Source organism: Peromyscus leucopus, chromosome 11, assembly GCF_004664715.2.
Source record: "Peromyscus leucopus breed LL Stock chromosome 11, UCI_PerLeu_2.1, whole genome shotgun sequence".
Classification (NCBI taxonomy): Eukaryota; Metazoa; Chordata; class Mammalia; order Rodentia; family Cricetidae; genus Peromyscus; species Peromyscus leucopus.
In genome coordinates, this window is record NC_051072.1 from 754462 (window position 1) to 773611 (window position 19150).

At 39.9% G+C, this 19150-nt stretch overlaps 1 protein-coding gene across 2 annotated transcripts; it reads right to left on the minus strand.

The window, feature by feature from the left end:
• Positions 1 to 38: 38 nt before the first annotated feature.
• LOC114686107 (zinc finger protein 708-like) lies at positions 39 to 13485 on the minus strand. Of its 2 annotated transcripts, none has more exons than XM_028860738.2 (4): positions 13319 to 13485; positions 6310 to 6436; positions 5573 to 5665; positions 39 to 4093 (listed from the first exon to the last, which is right to left on the minus strand). In XM_028860738.2, exons 1-4 carry the CDS (start codon positions 13322 to 13324, stop codon positions 1818 to 1820), a joined length of 2502 nt encoding a protein of 833 aa, XP_028716571.1. In that variant the 5' UTR covers positions 13325 to 13485; the 3' UTR covers positions 39 to 1817. The 2 variants fall into 2 exon arrangements, with proteins under 2 accessions (XP_028716571.1, XP_028716570.1); XM_028860737.2 differs by having other exon boundaries at positions 13289 to 13485.
• Positions 13486 to 19150: the final 5665 nt, after the last annotated feature.

The following is a 19150-nucleotide window of genomic DNA, read 5'->3' on the forward strand; positions in this document are numbered from 1 at the left end:
AGGGGTTGTGTTGTTATACAAAAACCACAGTTCTCACCTGAAAGGGAATGAGACATTGTTTATTTTGGAGCCATATATGAATGACATGTTACCTATCTCTAGCCACAAACAAATACCTAGTCACTACAAAGGGACCCAACAACAAATGATCCTAGGATTTCACCACAGCCCAAATTGATGAGAAAAGTGAATTTATTGGGTTTTCTTACAGACCAAAGGGGAAGAGTTACTAACAATTGGGGGATCCCAAGGGAGAAATCCGCCATAGAGATCATGGCTCAAGAATCGATTCAGGTTACCCAGGTACAGACGGATAACATGGTAACAATTTCAGGAAACATTTGTAGTTACAGATCAATTGATGCACCCTGAAAACATTGTCTAAAAGAACAGGTTTGTAGATTACAGCAAAGGGAAGTCTCTGCTATAGGACTCAGGTGTTCTTAGCTGAGGCTAGGGCTCTGATTCTCCACTCTAAAAGATGTTGTGACATTCTCTCCAGTATGAAGACTGATGATAATTAAGGTATATAATTGAAAAGACTTTCCATGTCCACTGCTGTCTGACTTTGATGTCTGTTGCTGTGATAAATGCCATGACTAAGACACAACTTAGGAGAGGAAAGGGTTTACTCCAGTTTAGTAATTAGAAAACCAATTTAGCCAGGGCAAGAGCTCAAGGGAGAAATCTTGAGGCAGGAACTAAAGTATTCTGCTTACTGGCTTGCTCCCTCTGATTTCTGCTTGGCCAGAATTCTCATTCACCGAGGACTATCTGCCCAGGGGTGGGACTGGGAATTAATCAGCATCCAGGGTCCCATAGCCACATCTGTAAGCCAGTCAGATCCAGGCAACCACACAGCTGAGACTCCCTTAGAAAATGAGAAGGTGTGAAGTTGAACAGTGAAGCTTACTGAATTCTTTGGTGTTGACTGAGATTTGAAATATTATTAAAGGGTTTGACACATTATTTATATGTGTAGTTTCTCTCCAGTATGAAGTCTCTGAGGATAATTAAAGTATGAAAAACAGCTAAAGGCCATGCCACATTCTTTTTATGCAGTGGCAAATTATAACTAAACACCTGCCTATATTCCGTATATTGTTTAGAGATTCTCCCAAGTGTGAATTCTCTGATGTTCAGCAAGAGTTGACTGACAAATGAAACCTTCATTATATGCTCTACTGTGTGAACACTCTTCTGTACCACCACTTTTGTGTTAACTGATAAAGAGCCTTTAAAAGGCTTGTCAATGCATTCCCATTTGTAGTGTTTCTCCCCAGTATAACTTTTATGGAGGTTAGAAAGTGTTGAATTATTAGTAAAGCACTTGCCACATCCTTCACAAGGGTTTGGTTTCTCTCTGCGATGGATTCATTTGAGTTGGATAAGGTTTGAACAATAACCAAAGGCTTTGATACACCCCTCACACTTGCAGGGTCTCTCTTGAGAATGAACTGTGACTTTTTTCTAAGGATTGAAGACTAAAAATTTTCCAGCATTTTCCCATGCATAGTGTTTCTGAATAGAATGAACTACCTTGTGCTGGGTAAGGTTAAAAAGTCTAGCAGAAGCTTTTCCACATTTGTGGCCTTTCTCACCAGTATGATTTTTTGATGTTTAGAAAGTTCTAAGTGAGTACAAAAGACTTTCCTACAGTCCTCACACTTGTGTGATTTCCTCCAGAACTAGTTAGTTGGTGTTGTTTAAGGTTTGGAGGATAGAAAACATTTTGCCACATTCCTTACACAGGTAAGATTTCTCTCCAGGAATTTGTGTCGAGGTAAGAATGGATAAGTTAAAAACCTTTCCACATCCTACACACCTGCAGAATGAATATTCAGGTGTGTAGCAAGTTCTAAGGGAGCACTAAAGACACTGCCACACACTTCACACTTGTAGGAATTCTCTTGAGAATGAATTCGTTGATGTTCCTTAAGGCGAGAAGGATAGTAAAACATCTTTCCACATTCCTCACACTTGTAGGGTTTCTCTCCAGAGTGAACCACCTTGTGCTGCGAAAGGTATGAATGAGTAGAAAAGGCCTTTCCACATTGCTCACACTTGTAGGGTTTCTCTCCAGTATGAATTCGCTGGTGTCTAGAACGTCCTGAGCGCGTACAGAAGTCCTTGCCGCATTCTTCACACCTGTATGGTTTCTTTCCAGAATGAATTGCTTGGTGTTCCCTAAGGATTGAAGGATAGTAAAAGGTCTTGCCACATTCCTCACATTTGTAAGGTTTCTCTCCAGTATGACCTAACTTGTGCTGAGTAAGGTATGAGTGAGTATAAAAGGCTTTGCCACATATATCACACTTGTAAGGGTTCTCTTGAGAATGAATTCGTTGATGTTCCTTAAGGCGAGAAGGATAGTAAAACTTTTTGCCACATTCCTCACACTTGTAGGGTTTCTCTCCAGAGTGAACCACCTTATGCTGAGTAAGGTATGAATGAGTAGAAAAGACTTTCCCACATTCTTCACACTTGTGGGGTTTCTCTCCAGTATGAATTCTTTGGTGTCTAGAACGTCCTGAGCGCGTACAGAAGTCCTTGCCACATTCTTCACACCTGTATGGTTTCTTTCCAGAATGAATTGCTTGGTGTTCCCTAAGGATTGAAGGATAGTAAAAGGTCTTGCCACATTCCTCACATTTGTAAGGTTTTTCTCCAGTATGACCTAATTTGTGCTGAGTAAAGTATGAATGAGTATAAAAGGCTTTGCCACAAATTTCACACTTGTAAGGGTTCTCTTGAGAATGAATTCTTTGATGTTCCTTAAGGCGAGAAGGATAGTAAAACTTTTTGCCACATTCCTCACACTTGTAGGGTTTATGGCCAGTGTGAACTATCTTGTGATGAGAAAGGTATGAATGAGTAGAAAAGGCCTTTCCACATTGCTCACATTTGTAGGGTTTCTCTCCAGTATGAATTCGCTGGTGTCTAGAACGTCCTGAGCGCGTACAGAAGTCCTTGCCGCATTCTTCACACCTGTATGGTTTCTCTCCAGAATGAATTGCTTGGTGTTCCTTAAGGACTGAAGGATAGTAAAAGGTCTTGCCACATTCCTCACATTTGTAAGGTTTCTCCCCAGTATGACCTAATTTGTGATGAGTAAGGTATGAGAGAGTATAAAAGGCTTTGCCACATTCTTCACACTTGTATGGTTTCTCTCCAGAATGGATTCTCAGGTGTTTAGAAAGTTGCCAGCAAGTTCTAAAGACCTTGCCACATACTTCACACTTATAGGGTTTCTCTTGAGAATGAGTTATTTGATGTTGCTTAAGGTTTGAAGAACAGTAAAACATTTTGCCACATTCTTCACATTGGTAAGGTTTCTCTCTAGTATGACCTATCTTATGCTGAATCAGGGAAAGATGACTAGGAAAGGCTTTCCCACATTCTTCACACTTGTAGGACTTCACTTCACAATCAATTTTCAGCTGTTTAGATACTGAATGGAGTGCACAAAAGGCATTGCCACATTCTTCACACTTGTAGGCTTTCTCTCCTGGATGAATTCCCGGGTGATCAGAAAGCATTGAGCAAGCACTAAAGGCCTTAACACATTCTTCATACTTGTAGGGCTTCTCTTCAATACAGAATCTCTGGTCGTCAGAAAGTTCTATGGGAGAACAAAAGTCCTCGCTACATACTTCAATCTTAAAGGAATTCTCTTGGAAATGAACTCTTTGATGCTCTGTAAGGTGAGACTGACAATAAAACAGTTTCCCACATTCCTCACAGCTGTAGAATTTCTGTTCAGTGTGTTCGACCTCGTGCTCAGTAAGACATGAATACGTGGGGAAGGCTTTTCCACATTCTTCACACTTGTAGGGGTTCTCTCCAATACAAATTCTCTGGTAGCTAGAATGTCCTGAGCAAGTACAAATGGCTTTGCCACATTCTTCACACTTGTAGGCTTTCTCTCCCATATCAATTATCTGGTGTTCAGAGAGTACTGAGCAAGAATCGGAAGCCTTACCACATTCTTCACACTTATAGGCTTTCTCTCCTGGATGAATTCTCTGGTATTCAAGGAGTGAGTCCCAATCACAGGCTTTGCCACATTCTTTACATTTATATGGTTTTATATCTGGCGAGTAAAAATTGACATGTGAATAAAAACTGAGTGACAATATTATATTTACAATGCTTACCTTTAATAAGGGGACCTTTACTCACATTTTTATAGGTAAATGAGAAATTACAAATATCTACACCTATATTCACTGCAGTGTAATTCAGAACATGCAGTGAGTGGAAACAATATAAATTTCCACTGAAAGAAGAGGAAGACAAAATAGAATGCAGAAATAATGGAATATTATTAACAGTTTAATAGCAAAGGCAGATGTACTATCAATAATAATGGGAACTCTTAGAGCATTATGTTCACAGAAATGAACCCATTAAAAATGTATAAATTATATGGACAGAGATAGATGAAAAATATAAATAGCTAAATGTGGAAAACATTACATTAATGGTGATTGTCAGAGGTTGGAAGAATGTAGAAATACACAATTTATATCCTTAGTTTTAATTTGGAAGGCACAAAATATATACTGTAGAACAAACTATCCATAATATTAAGTATGATATTTCAGGGAGTTAAGTCAAAAAGCTATATGTTGTATTTTCACAAGAAATAAGTATCTAAAAGAATCAAATTATGAAAAGAAAAAAGTCCACAAGTTCACCTATAATGATAGAACCTTTGCTAAAGGCATATATCAGTCAAAGAAGAAATGATAGAACCAGCCCCACTTCTAAGATAACACAATCTTACAACAGTCAGTGATGAGATGGTGTGCAAGGCATGGGAACCAGAGACGCGTGTGCTCCTGTGTACAAATCAAGTGGAAACACACGCTTCTGATGCTCACAGAACCAAAGCTCATTGATGCTTTTTAATCTTACACTGTCCTAAAGTGTTTAGTATTATACACTTCATCCACAAAAAAATATAGCTTACATGTAAACAAATGATTTTAGACAACCTAGACTTCATTAATACAGAAAATAAAGTTGTAAAATAATGAAAAGAGAATCTTGAACCCACTAAATCCTGAAAAACAACTGATAAGCTATTAAAAACATTCTTTAGACATGTAAGGTTTTAACCTAGGAAAATATACCCACAAAGGGCATGTGTTTTAGATCAGTAACACTGAATATAGGAGAGAAAAACTTTGAGAATACATTGCAATCATTCATGGCGATTATGAAAAGATTTAAATTAGCATACATGTAAGTGATGTGAAAGAAATGTATTTGTGATTATATTGTATGATAATGGACTCATGTCTTTAAACATGTATAGGAAACAGTCCATTACAATGCAGACTCTCAGCAAAATGACAAACTTTGTTGTTACTGTAAACACAAGCAGAGCTCTCTGGGGGGAACAAAGCTTACACACTTAAAGCATCATAGGTAGATGAATAAAGGAATGAATGAATGTAATATCTAAAAACTGATTTCCATCACAGCTTAATATCTCAGTGCACATGGTAAAGCCTGGCCTTCTGTTGGAAAGTCCACTGACCCTCTGACCCTCATTTCTACGTACCTGTTTGTATGGCAGCTGCTTGTCTCTTCACATCTGAAGGCTCTTGTCTTTGTTCTAGAAAGGTGACCAGGTATGGCTTAGAGAAAGCAAGCCCTGATTGTGGGGAAAAAGAACAAGATGGTTGGTGTGTTATTCACCTGGGAAATAACATGTCTACTCCAGGATTGTGCCCTTAGAGGGAAAAAATGATATACTCAGCTTCAGTTCCGTCATTTACAAATAAACAAATAAATAAAATTAAAACTTAAGGGTGGGCCTCATGTCTGTGAATTCCTAGCATTACCAATAGAGTGAAGGATACTTTAAGAAAGAGCCAGGTTAAAAAAACAAGAAGAAATAAAAACAACAAATTGTCTTAGTTACCTTTAACAATCTCTCTAATTCTTCCTTAGATGTAGGCCATGACCCTCACTGTCGGAAAGTACAAGCTCCCATGAGATGTTTTATAAAAGGAATTTAATGTTGACCTTGAATTAAGAATCCAATATGAGCCAGGCATGATGGCACTTAATACCAGCACTTGGGAGGGAAGCAGAGACAGGAGGATCTCTGAGTTCAAGGCCAGTCTGGTCTATACAGAGTTCCAGAAAGCCAGGACTACATAGAGAGACTCTGGCTTAAAAAACAAAACAAACCAAAAACAAACAAAAAAAAATGAAAAAACAACCAAACAACAACAACAACACAAAACCCACACACATACACAAAAAAGAATTCACTATAGATGCAATCCTCACCTAGAAACACAAGGTTGCTGTAATTCTCCAGCATCACATCCTTGTACAGACTCCACTGAGCAGGGCCTAGGCATTCCCACTCCTCTGCAGAGAAATCAATGGCCACATCCCTGAATGACAGCATTTCCTGAAATAAGGAGAAATGAACAATAGATTATATTAATTAAAACCAATAACATAGATACCAATAGGCATCCTGTGCTTATGAATACATTCTTAGGAAGTATAGCAATAACAACACTTTGTTAATATTTAAAATAATTAGATATCACTAACATTCTTACATTTTCCCCTTTCCTGCTTTCTGTGATGAAGATTTATCAGACATGTATTCATGTATTTACCATGTTCATAAGCAGTCTTTGAACTCATCACAACTTTAGCTTAGTCTGCTGAGTACAAGAATGATAAATTGTGATGTTAATTATTGTTTTCCCTTATTTTTATTTTTTATTTTTTTTACATTTTAGTGTTGAGTTGCTTTTCATCTCATTGCATAAAGTTCTCAAATGGTCAATGACAGCAATACATTATTTTTCCTATGGTTACATAATAGAAAATCAGAGATTTGCATGTTAAAGGGGGTATTCTGTAATATTGTTACAGGTAGACTGTGCATTTGTCTTTATATTGATTTTAGAGTGGTCATTTCCTCAAATATTTAATTTTTAAGTTTAAAATGTCCAAAGTCCTTAGGACAGGTGTGGTGGTTCGCATCTTTAATCCCAGCACTTGAGAGGCAGAGGCAGGTGATCTCTGTGAGTTCCAGGGCAGTCAGGATTATATAGAGACCTTGTCTCAAAAAACAGAACAAAATAAACAAAAAACACTGTTTTCTCATCTTCTGTAATATACTACAAAATGGTTACTTATAGTCACCATTCTGGACAACATTTGCTATAGCTTTTTCCTTCTGACTGTATAAGAGCACTGACTCGTCAACATTTCCCAATGACTACCTTTCCTGATGTCACTGACTGATGGGGGAAAAAACATTATTTCTTCAACTTCTATAAGTTAAAATTCTTGTATACTTGTCTTTCTCTACCTAAAGTAATAACTTCCTGATTCTTCCATATTGACCCAAATTACAGGATTTCATCATTTTGTGTGACTGAGCAGTTTCATACTGTAAACATGTGTACCATAAATTCATTGTCAAAAAAATCAAGTAAATTACAGAACTCAGTTTTCAGCCATGTTTGGGTGACTGTGAAACCACAGAAACAGGAATATAAAGTAAAATTGAAGTATTCATGCTATAAGAATATTGAGGTCAGCTTTGTACCTGAAATGAGCAAAGGAAGCTGCTAAAGGGTCAGAAAAACAAACCTAGTAAAATAACATTTACACTTGCTGCAGCATCAGTAAAACAGGAAGTAACCTTAGAAAAGCAGCCCGAAGTGTGTGCAGCTCTGACAACAGGGAAATGTGCAACTGTGTAGAGCATGCATCCTAGGAGGATGGTAATTCTGCCCATTTTAATGATACCACTGAGACAGGTGTTTAAGAACAAGAATGAGATAGTTGATTCCTGTATTATTTCCACTTATGATTTCTTTTGAGCTTCGCTCTACATTTTTATTAATTTGATAACTTTCTGTTAATCATTTCCCTTTACTGTATGAATTCAATGTATGAAGCCAACTAGTTGCTTAGGAAAAGCCATCTTGCTCTGCTTGCCACATACTACTCATGTGTGGACCAGCAAGGCATGGTTTGGAGGATAGCCTCCAATTTCCTGGTTCCTTTCTCAGGTTAAGAGTAGAAAGGCATTCAATTTCTTACAACACATTTGAAGGTCCTATAAATTCAAGCTCATGACGGGTGGTCACTGTTATTCCCAAAGACCAAAGATCAATAAGCATCATAAAGTATACAAATAGGAAACATGAACCAGATCAAGAAAAACAAAATACTCCAAAGATGCCCTGAACACCCTACCTGTGGTAATGACCTAAAGGAGAATTCAGACAACCAAACAAAAAGGTAAGATAATATCTGCAGACAGGAGAAATAGGAAATCAACCATGCATATGAAAAGCACAAGGACAGATCAGAAAATGCCATAGTGAGGGGCAAACAGTACAGGAGAGAAGAGTAGGAAGGGTCTGGCAGAAGGAAGCCTCAGCAAACAGGAAGCCTGCCAAAGGTTAAAGAGCATGAAGAGAGACATTGCAAACACTGAAGGCCTGGGGGGTGACTCGGCAGGTAAAAGCCCAGTCTAACCACCTGAAGTGGAACCCTGGGACCCATGGTGCAAGGCTTCTTGAATTCCCCTTCTGCTTAGGCACAGCATGGGGGTCCTAAACATACATACAGACACAATGAGGCAAGAAAAAGAAAAGACAGGAAAAACAAAAACAAAAAACAAAAAATAAAAACCAACCTGAAGAAAGAGTAAAGAATTTATGGAACACTACACACAGAATAAAGGAAAAGGAGGAAAGCAAAATAATGTCACATGTCTGTAATCTTAGTTCTTGGAAGCTGTAGGTGTTCAAGGCCAGTCTCATCTGCATAGAGAGTTCACAGCTAGCCTGTGATATGTGAAGAAGTCCCTTAAAAAAAAAAACATAAAAGAGGAAAATATTTTTAAGAAGTGAGGTCTTTAAGCTTACATTATGTGAAATAAGTGATGGACATCAACTAAAACTTTCCCCAAACTCCAGTCTAGTCAACACTAAGGAGAGTCACAGAAGGCTAAGCAAGTTATGTAAGAAACCTGACGGGGCAGCCAGGGGCTCCTCACCCAGAAGGGACTTCTGTAAAACCCCACTCGGTTATCTCAGCAGAAGCGGCAGCTGGGGAAGCTGATAGCTCACACATGGTGGATAAAACGAACACGCGTGATACACAAACAAAGCTTTGTAGCTGCTCCCAACAGACCTGGAGAACGAGCGGAGAAGGCCACAGAACAAAAGGCTTGTCCCCAAGCGGGAGGGGGACGACGACGGGGGACGGACACGGGACACTGCAGTGAAGAGAAACCTCTGTATGGGAAATAGTCTTTTATCTAAACAGCAAGAGGACTTTGGGCCAACAGAGCCCTAAGGTCTCACTATGTGGTTCTGGATGTCCTGGAACTCATTATGTAATAAGGCTGGCCTTAAACTCATAGAAATCCCTCTGCCTCCCAAGGACTGGGATTAAAGGTGTGTGCCACCTTACCCTGTCATTTCTTATGAAAAGAAAATGAGACTCTGTTGAAAGCATCTCAACAAGAGGTGAGAAACCCATCCTCCACTGTTCTTTACCTATGAGAGAGCCACCAGTCAGAAGGTGAAGTTCAACTTTCCTTCTTTTGAATGGAGGCTGGTCCTAGACACAAGTCTAGATCAATAGAATGGAGGGAGCAGAAGTCATAAGAACTCCTGCATATCATGTCTGTGTCCCTCAGAGCTACTCTGACATAGATACCTAACAATCCTCAGTGCCAGGAGCTTATGGGGAAGTCAAAGCTAGATACAAAGACAGGGCTGGATTCTCAATTAACTTCTAGCCACTACTGATTCCATTTTTGGACATAGACTGTCTATGACTAGAAAACATGCTACCTTAACATACCAGGATTATGATAAAGTAGTCAACCCACAGGTCTCTGGCCCAGCTCTTGACTCACATGCAACTGACATGCAGATATCATTAATTCTCATTTTTAGTCAACACATTTTGCAATACTATGACTCAGAATGTATATTTCAAACACTGAAAATGGTATGGGAGACCATAGCTAATGTGTTTATTTGAAACATGGAATACTTGTTTAGACAACATATTAGTTTCTAAAGAAGTAGCATATGCTTTATTCTGTATGTTCAATGTGTAAATGTAACAGTGATCGTAAACTTTCAATACAATGTTACTCCATGTTCCTAATAAAATATTAAGAGCAGTCCATCTTGTCAACAGTAGGGGTTCATTCTTTCATCTATCTGATTTATTTTATGTAGCTATCTCAAAGAAGATAATAACTGCATGTATTTGAAAGAATCTGCCAGACAATCTGACACATACTTTTATTTTTCAACTCAAAATATGTCACTGCATTTGAAAACAACTATGGATAGACTCAAACACAGAAATATTTATAAACCAAAAAGAGAAGATGATGAAAGTCTGTGCTTCTCATTTTCATTCCTTGCATATATTTCTGTCTCCTATTCAAATCTATACAAATAACTTCTGTATCTTCTCTCCATATTCTCTAACATATGTCACACAGATCACCAGAAATGTCATCATCCTGCAAACTTTCCCTTTGCAGTTTTCCAAGTACAAAACGTCAACACAACGTCACTATATGAGTTTCTAAAATGAGTAAGTCCTTAGTAACTAACTCTTTCCCTCATATCATCGTTTACACAAGCATTGGAATACAAAGACAAGAGCCTGTAAGGAAAAGGACAGGAATGTACCCGTGGGAGACCCGACTCCTCCTGAGAAGAGGAAGAAATCCCTCATTAGCAGTTTACTGGCTGGATGTGAAGGACACTGGAGGTGGGGTTGTCACTGTCCACATGCAGAGCTGGAGTTATGTTCTGGCTAACCATAAAGAAATGTTCCACACACTGTTGAACCTGTTGTGTAAACTGGGCAAGCCATTGAAGCTGCATAGAAACAGAGAGGAATGTAAATCATGGAGGGCTGCATCAGTTACAACTGCAGAGTGGAAAAACAGGGAAATTATAGAAGTCTCAGATGAGATGGAAAGGAGCACAGACTAGAAGCATCCAGGAAAAAACACAAGAAAGCAGCATGAGGTCACGACAGAAACTAACAAAGATTAATATCCAAGAGTAATGAATGTTCTCTGCAAATAAGCAAGGCAAAGAAGAGAATTTTTCCCCACACAGCAAATAAAACTAAGTATCTAATCTCCAAAATTGAATGACTTTAACAAAAGTAAGTTAGCAAGAAAAATATTAAATTCTATGTCAAACAGAGTCAATAGAACTTCTTAACTATGTGTAGAATTTTTGAAAATCAGCAAAATGTCAATTGGATGGATTTCTGTCTGGTTCCTGGTACTAAGTCAGATGACTGGAACCATAAATACATTTGGTATAGTCATAAGTTATTGTTTTAAAGTATGTTTTGACATGGCTCATTTAGCCTAGGCTGACCTTAAAGTCTCTAAGCGGAGGGTAACCTTGTACTCCTGACTCTCTGCTTCCACCTCCCAAATGCAGATGGCAACATTTCACCATGGACTATGCTTTGGTCAGATGTTGTGACTTCAGATGATGCATACGTAAAGGGTTTACAAGTTATAGTGAGCACGCGGCTGCATCATCTTTACAATGTAAGAAAGCAGCTTTGATGCACAAGTAAAAACAGAATGTTATTTTCCCACAGATTAGTGACATTAACTAAGAAGTATCTATATAAAATTACAGTTACAAAGTCTACAGAAAATTCTGGTATGTAAGATAGGGTGCTTTCAAGACCACATGCTTCATATAAAACTTAGAAATAAAACATTACACACTGAAACTACTCAAAGTCGGTACAACCTCAATGAACATCTCTATACAGTTAGAATAGCCAATTGGAATGAAAGCTGGAGTTTCACATTCATTTAATACTTTAATGAGAAAAGTTTAATAAATTTAAAAAAAAAACCTTGTTTCTTTTGTTGTTTTGTTTTTTAGTTTTTTTTTTTTGAGACAGGGTTTCTCTGTGTAGCCCTGGCTGTGCTGGAACTCACTCTGTAGCCCAGGCTGGCCTCAAACTCAGGGATCCACCTGCTTCTGCCTCCCAAGTGCTGGGATTAAAGGCGTGCACCACCACAGCCTGGATTCCTTTGAGTAGACTTCAATGCTATAAGCCAGTCTCTAGCACATAAACACTTGGTTTTACTGAAGTGTGACGAAATAGGAAACAGCAGAAAAGACAGGGCACGGAGTCCACTGTGTAAACATTACAGGACCTCGAGTGAACCACAATTCTTCAAATGCAAGAACTGTTAAGGGAGAAGCATGGGGCCCAGATACCACAATCAGTGACAGAGTCAGTTTTAGAGAGTTTACACACTAGACAATGGACGACAGAAGAAAGCGTGTGATCTGAGAGCAAAGCAAGCAGCCTGTTTGTGTGTAGGGCTATTTCTCCTCCCCTGAGAAACTCAAGCACTTATGTCCCTTTGCTAGTAATCCCTAGACATACTTCTACCCTCACATCAACTCATCTCGAAATTCTGCAAAGGAGTCCAAGCCAATGACATCATAATCCCCGGTGAAACCGGATGAAGTATTCTCTACTGTTTTTAACTCTACAATGTAGGATCAGTAATTTGTTTTGCAAAACTCGAAATCTCTCTTGAGAGATTCTACAAGGCTCTACGTGGGAGTGTCAGAATCAGGATTCAGGTCACAGTGGTGACCATGAAGGATTCCTATTCAAAACAGCAGTTCATAAGTCTAGCAATCTATTCCAATGACAATGAGATTAACATCCTATACGTCAATCTCCCTCGCAAAACTCTCCGTCCTTGGAAACTAGTAACTTGATGAACTTAATATCAACTGTAACAATGCTAGGCCGACTATAAAACAGGACGGAGCCAGACCTCCATTTGGTCTAGGTGTCCTGAGAAAACTGACAACAGACGGGCAAGCGTGGGTCAGCTAGTAATCAAACGCCTCCATGGCTAATCTGGAATCTGTGCTCCCACCGGCACCTCCAAGCGCAGGCTCTTAGCCGACCCACCCTGCTCAAGCAATCCTGGATTTCCCACACTTCCCAATTCCTTCCCTCCCGAGCCAACCCTCATAACAGAAGCTCCCGGTGGGCCCAGGCAGCCGCCCCCTGCTTACAGGGGGTTCACTTCCAGCACCACACAAACGCCCCCTCCCCAGCCCCAACAGGCATCCAGACGCCGTGGCCCAGCCTAGGTCCGCAGAGCACCACCAAGTCGGTTCTTCCCTCCTCCGCTTCCTCCGCGCAGGACCCGCCCATCCCGCACGGTCCCTCCGACCTGCAGAGATGCGCGGCAGCCTGGACCAACCTCCATGTCGGAGACGCGACCCGAGCGCAGAGCAGGACCCGAGAATCGCCCAACTTTGCGAGCAGAGGCGCTGGTGCAGACGCAATGCGGAAGTGCCCTCTCCACAATGGCTCCTCGGTACGCGCTACGGCGGAAGACTACGTTTCCCACGAGTCCGTGCGAGGGCCGAGGCGCGGGGAACACAGGCTGGGGATTTGCGTGTTTCCGGTGTCTCCCCCCCCCCACCCCCCCGTGCCAGTGAGGAGGCAAGTAAACCAGGAGCTGCGTCGCTGTGCCCGGCACAGGGAGGCAGGCTGTTTTTAAAATCCCGGATTCACCACAGGAGATGTTTGAATGTGAGTCGAGCCTTGGTCAGTAATGTTTGCAATGTATTGCTGGTCGATATGTTGCGTTTCAAAACTAAAGTCTACTTGCCTTGGGATCCTATTTCCACATGTTCACATTGACTCCATTTTACTTTAAATAACTCAGCAAAAAAAAAAAAATTATTTGGAAATGACTACTATCTCTTTAAGATAATTTTTGAAACCAGCCCCATGTCCCACCCCCCACTCCCGCCCGCCCTTTCGTCGCAGATGCTCAGGAGCTTGAGACAAAAGTACTCCAAATCAGAGGCTAACCTGGGCAAAATAAAAGACACTGTTTTTACAGAAAGGGTTAGGGAGCATCTTAGAGGTAAAGCCCTTGGCTGGGATAAAGGAGGCCTTGGGTATAAACACACCACTACAATAAACAACCCTGTTCTACTGTAGTAAAATAAGCCTTGTGCCGCAGCCAGGGGGGGAAATTTCTTAGTGTGAACATTGGAATCCATACAGTGTAGTGCATTGCATGGTCAGGGGACTGAGAGATGATTTAAAATCGTAGAACAAGGTTAAAAGTCCAGCTCTCTGACTTTTACATGTAAAGAATTCTCAGAATCCACCTAAGAATGTTTTCATATGTCCACAATGCCCCTTCTCCATACATTAATCTATGGAAGAAATTTAGTTTTTGTGAGCTGTAGCAGGACCCTCGCCTCCCCCTGCCCCCACCACAACCATGGATTCACATTCAGGAGTGTGCTGACTCCTGGGCCATCCTCTCCTGTTGTAGAATTTATCTCAGCATTAGGTTTCTTCCATCTCTCATCCTGAAACTCTTCCTATGTGACAGTATTTTAAAGGTCAAGGATTGAACTTCCCTCAGTTCCTCTAACTTGAGACACAGATGGTTCTTTCTGGAATACAAAGATAACTGAATTATGTTCATAGGAATAGAAAGATGAATTCACTGGAATAAAGCTTGATTTGCACCATTGGGACCTCCTATGATAGATACTAATCCACAAGGAAGCTATATAACTTCTGAGACAGTGTGTGTGTGTGGCGGGGGGGGGGGGGGGGGGGGGGGGGGGGGGGGGGGGGGGGGGGGGGGGGGGGGGAGACACGACACGACGACGACGACACATAGTGTTTTTTTTTTTTTATCACCATAAGAAATGCATGTCCTCTTCCCTGCAGTGATTAAGTATGAATTTTATTAACTATTTGGTAACACAAATGCCAATATTTCTGTAGTATTAGATACAGGAGAATGAATAATGCAGCCCCAGTGGTAAACATGAATTAAGTTTGGAGAGAAGAGTGTAAGTTAGAAGTTGCAAGGTCTAGGAATGATTAGTGTGTACTCCCAGAAGCCCTTAATAATGAAAATGCATGGCTCGGTACTGGGTGTTCGGTTCTTTTTGCTCTGCATTGTACAAAAGTATGCTTCTACAGGTAACACCCATCTCCATCACCCAGATGACCACTTTCTGAGATAACTGTTTATCCAGCATATCTGCAGCAGGCAGGCATTTTCACTTTGCAATACTGCTCATGGTGGAGTTTTATCTAGTTGTATTTTGTACTATTGTAACTTATAGAGTCAGCCTGGAAAGGTCCCCTTGCTAAGCTGAATGTAATTGTCTATTCCATGATGATTATAACAGAAGAAAACAAGGAAATAAAGATGTCTGTCCTTGCCTCTTCAGTCCAGTTACTGGTAGCTGTATATGTTCTGGATTCTATTTGAAAAGAAGAAAGCATCTAAATTTTGAGGTGACTTTTGGTGACATGTCCAAAATATTGAAGTAAGAAATTCAGTTACTATGATTCATATTTGTGAATGAGTTCATTTGGCTCATCTCCCTTTTTAATACAGGTCTCTGTTTCTACGGAAATGAGCATGGTCACTACATATTGACAAAAAAGGACATAACTATTGTAAATATTAATGTAAATAATAAGACACTCATAAAGTACTTCATTTTTATATATAGATTGGTCCTCCAAATCAATAATACACAAAGATTCCCCAGAGATGAATACCCAAATGTCTACTGGACTTATTAAATATATCTATGGAACATTATACCAACACATAGGAAACACAGTCTGCTCAGTGGCAAAGACCTCTAAAATGGACCACATTATAGACCACAAACCAAGCATTTATAAATAGAAAGAAAGAAAAAAAAAACCCTGTTCATCCTATTGGAGCACATGGGGGTAAAATGGAAATGAATAGAGAGACAAACTTGGAAAATACACAATTGGTGACTAAACAGTACACCTCTGTATGAACAATCACTCACTGAAGACATCAGAAGGCAGTCCTATGAAGAATGGCTGTACTTCAATATTAAAGAGGTCTCCAGCAAATAATCCAACAATGGACTTCAAAGTTGGAGAAAAAAACAAGAAGTCAAACCAATAATAATAGAAATCAGGATGGAAGTCATGAAATAGAGACTTGAAAAGCTGTAGCTAGAAGTTTTCCTGTGTTCCAGCTGGCCGGCAGGCAGGACAAATTTCTCCCACTCGCATCCCCCAAGTAAACACACAGAGGCTTATATTAATTACAACTGCTTGACCATTAGCTCAGGCTTATTACTGACTAGCTTTTACACTTATATTAACCCATAATTCTTATTTATGTTTAGCCACACGACTTGGTACCTTTTCTCAGTTCTGTCTTGTCACCTTGCCTCCTCTGTGTCTGGCTGGCAACTCCTGATTCAGCCTTCCTTTTCTCATAATTCTCCTCATCTGCTTATCCCACCTATACTTCCTGCCTGGCTACTGGCCAGTCAGTGTTTTATTAAACAGGTCTTCTGTGTTTGGACCTGGCTTTACTAAGTGTGTGCAGCATCCTCTGACCATGTGAGACAAATCTTAAATTGCTATGTCAGCCATGCTAAGGCTCAGCTTAGAGCATGGCACTGCCACATGGTGCTAGTGGCTGGTTCCAGCCCACAGGTAGCAAACAGTAGCCACATCTCTGTATGCCAAGCACTGGTCCACCCGAGAGACTGCAAGACTCATAAGTGATATATGGCTCCTTGTCTGGGAATTTTCTTAGCTTTCTCAGGTCCTATGTTTGGATATTTGAGGCCCCACACTGGATGCCATATGTTACAGAACTTTTCTTTGGGTTTCCAGCTAACAAATAACAATAGGGAGACTAATTATTAAAGCTTGGCCTTAGCTTAGGAGTTTTCCTAAGTATTTCTTATACCTTTAACCCCTATTTTTAATCTACATTCTGTCATGACTTGTTACCTCATCTCTCCATATTTCTGCTTCTTCTGCACCTGGCTGGCAACTGCCTTTCTTCTTCCCAGCATCCTCTCTGTCCCCAGAAATCCCACCTAACCTCTTCCTGCCTAGCTAGTGGCCATTCAGCTCTTTATTACCCAATCAAAAGGCATCTTTACAGCATCAACAAATATTCCACAATAAGAAATCCCATGGCTTGACTTCTTAAAACACTTATCAAGGTACATGCATTAGTAACTGCAGACTCACCTCTTGTGAAAAACAAGGAATATTGTGATCCTATACATATGCTTTTAAACTGAATCTGTTTTGTGTATCATGTGTGTGTTTGCTGTGTGCAGAAGCCAGTAAGTGCATTGGATCTCTTGGAACTGGAGTTACAGATAGTTGTGAGCCTCCATGTGTACCTGGGGATCCAATCAGAATCCTCCTGAAGTGTCCAGTGCTCCTGTCCATCTCAGCACCATTTAAACTGTTTGTGAAAATATAAGGAAGACAATCATTCTAGTTGGTTGCTTCTACAATTTCTGGAACATGTGAAAAAGGAAAAAGAGCTGAGTGAGGAAATTAATTGGCTCCAGATTCACATACACATATATCATATTAATGGAACACATGAATCCCCATGAGAAAAGTCAGAGTCTATATAAATGTGAAGGTGGAACACTACAGTAAAAACTAATGCAAAACATTAAATGCAATAAAGGTATGATTATTTCTCAAAAACTATAATTCCTTTTTATTTTGATAAGTCTCATAAACCCCAGATTTGGCTGAAATTTCCTGTGCAATCATTGATGACCTTGTACTCCAGATCTTCCTGCCTCCTTTCTACCTCCTAAACACAGGATTTTATGTTAGCATCACTACACTGACTTACTATAATATTCTGCATTTCTTAGTTTTCTTGTTGCTCTGATCAGTTTTCTGACAAGCCACTGAGGAAAGGAAAGGGTGATTCTGACCATAGTTTGAGGCTATAGTCCATCTTGCCAAGATGAGCTCAAGGTAGCATTGTATCCAAAATAAACAGAGATATGATGCAGATGCTTATTTATGTTGCTTTCTTCTCCTTTTGTTCTAAACAAAATTTCGTCTAAAAGGGAAGCTCTTGGAATGTGCTGCCCACACTTAGGGTAGACCTTCACACCTTGACCAGTCTGGATAGTACAGAAATGTAGACTACAGCACTCATACTGGAAGGTCGGCATTATCCAGGCATAGGCCATCATGATCCATGCATAGGCCAGCATGATCCAGGTCACCATCCTGTTCAGAGTTCCTTAGATAATGCTGGGCTGAGTGAGGGTCACAACTGAATCTAACTAGCACATCTTCATTTGCAGTTTTTGTCACAAATGTGAATTTTTATATTTATAAATAATTGAATTATTCTTTAAGCTTTAATGATACTATTCATGTACATAGTTTCTCTTCTCTTTGAAGTCTCTGAGGATGTTTATTTATGGTATGAAAAACAAGGAAAGAATTGGTCCCATTGTTTGTTTTTGTAGGGTTCATTACTGGTATGAATACTCTGATGCTTATATAGGCAAGATAAAGCTAAATGTCTGGCCATCTCTCTCTCTCTCTCTCTCTCTCTCTCTCTCTCTCTCTCTCTCTCTCTCTCACACACACACACACACACACACACACACACACACACACGTGTGTGTGTGTGTGTGTGTGTGTGTGTGTGTGTGTAAGGTTTATGTCAAGTGGGAATTACTTGAGATTTAATAATAAAAAAGGGCTTTGGCACCATCCCAGTGTTTGTAGGTGTGGTGCTCAGTATGAATTTTTTTGTGTGCTGTTTAAATTACAAAAACCTCTAAAAGCCATGCCATTCCCTTCACATTTGGACTGTTTCTGTCCAGTATGAACTTTACTGATGGTAGAGCACTCACGACATTCTTCACATGTGCACAGCTTCTCTCCACTGTGGATTCATTTGTGCAGGTTAATCTTTCCAAAGGTTTTGCCTGTTTCCACATGCTCCAAGTCTTTTATCCAGAATGAATTTTCTGGTGTTGAATTAGGAGTATTTTCCCATCACAGACTTTATCACTTTCCTTATTGTTATAAGGGTTTATTCCTGGTGAGTAAAAGTTAAGAATAAAAACTTGACATTCTTTACTATGCTTGCCATTAAAATGGAGACCTATATTTATACTTATACTTTTATATAGAAATGAAAACTACAGTATAGTTCTATACCTATACTCTCTGCATTGTAATTCAGTATATAGAA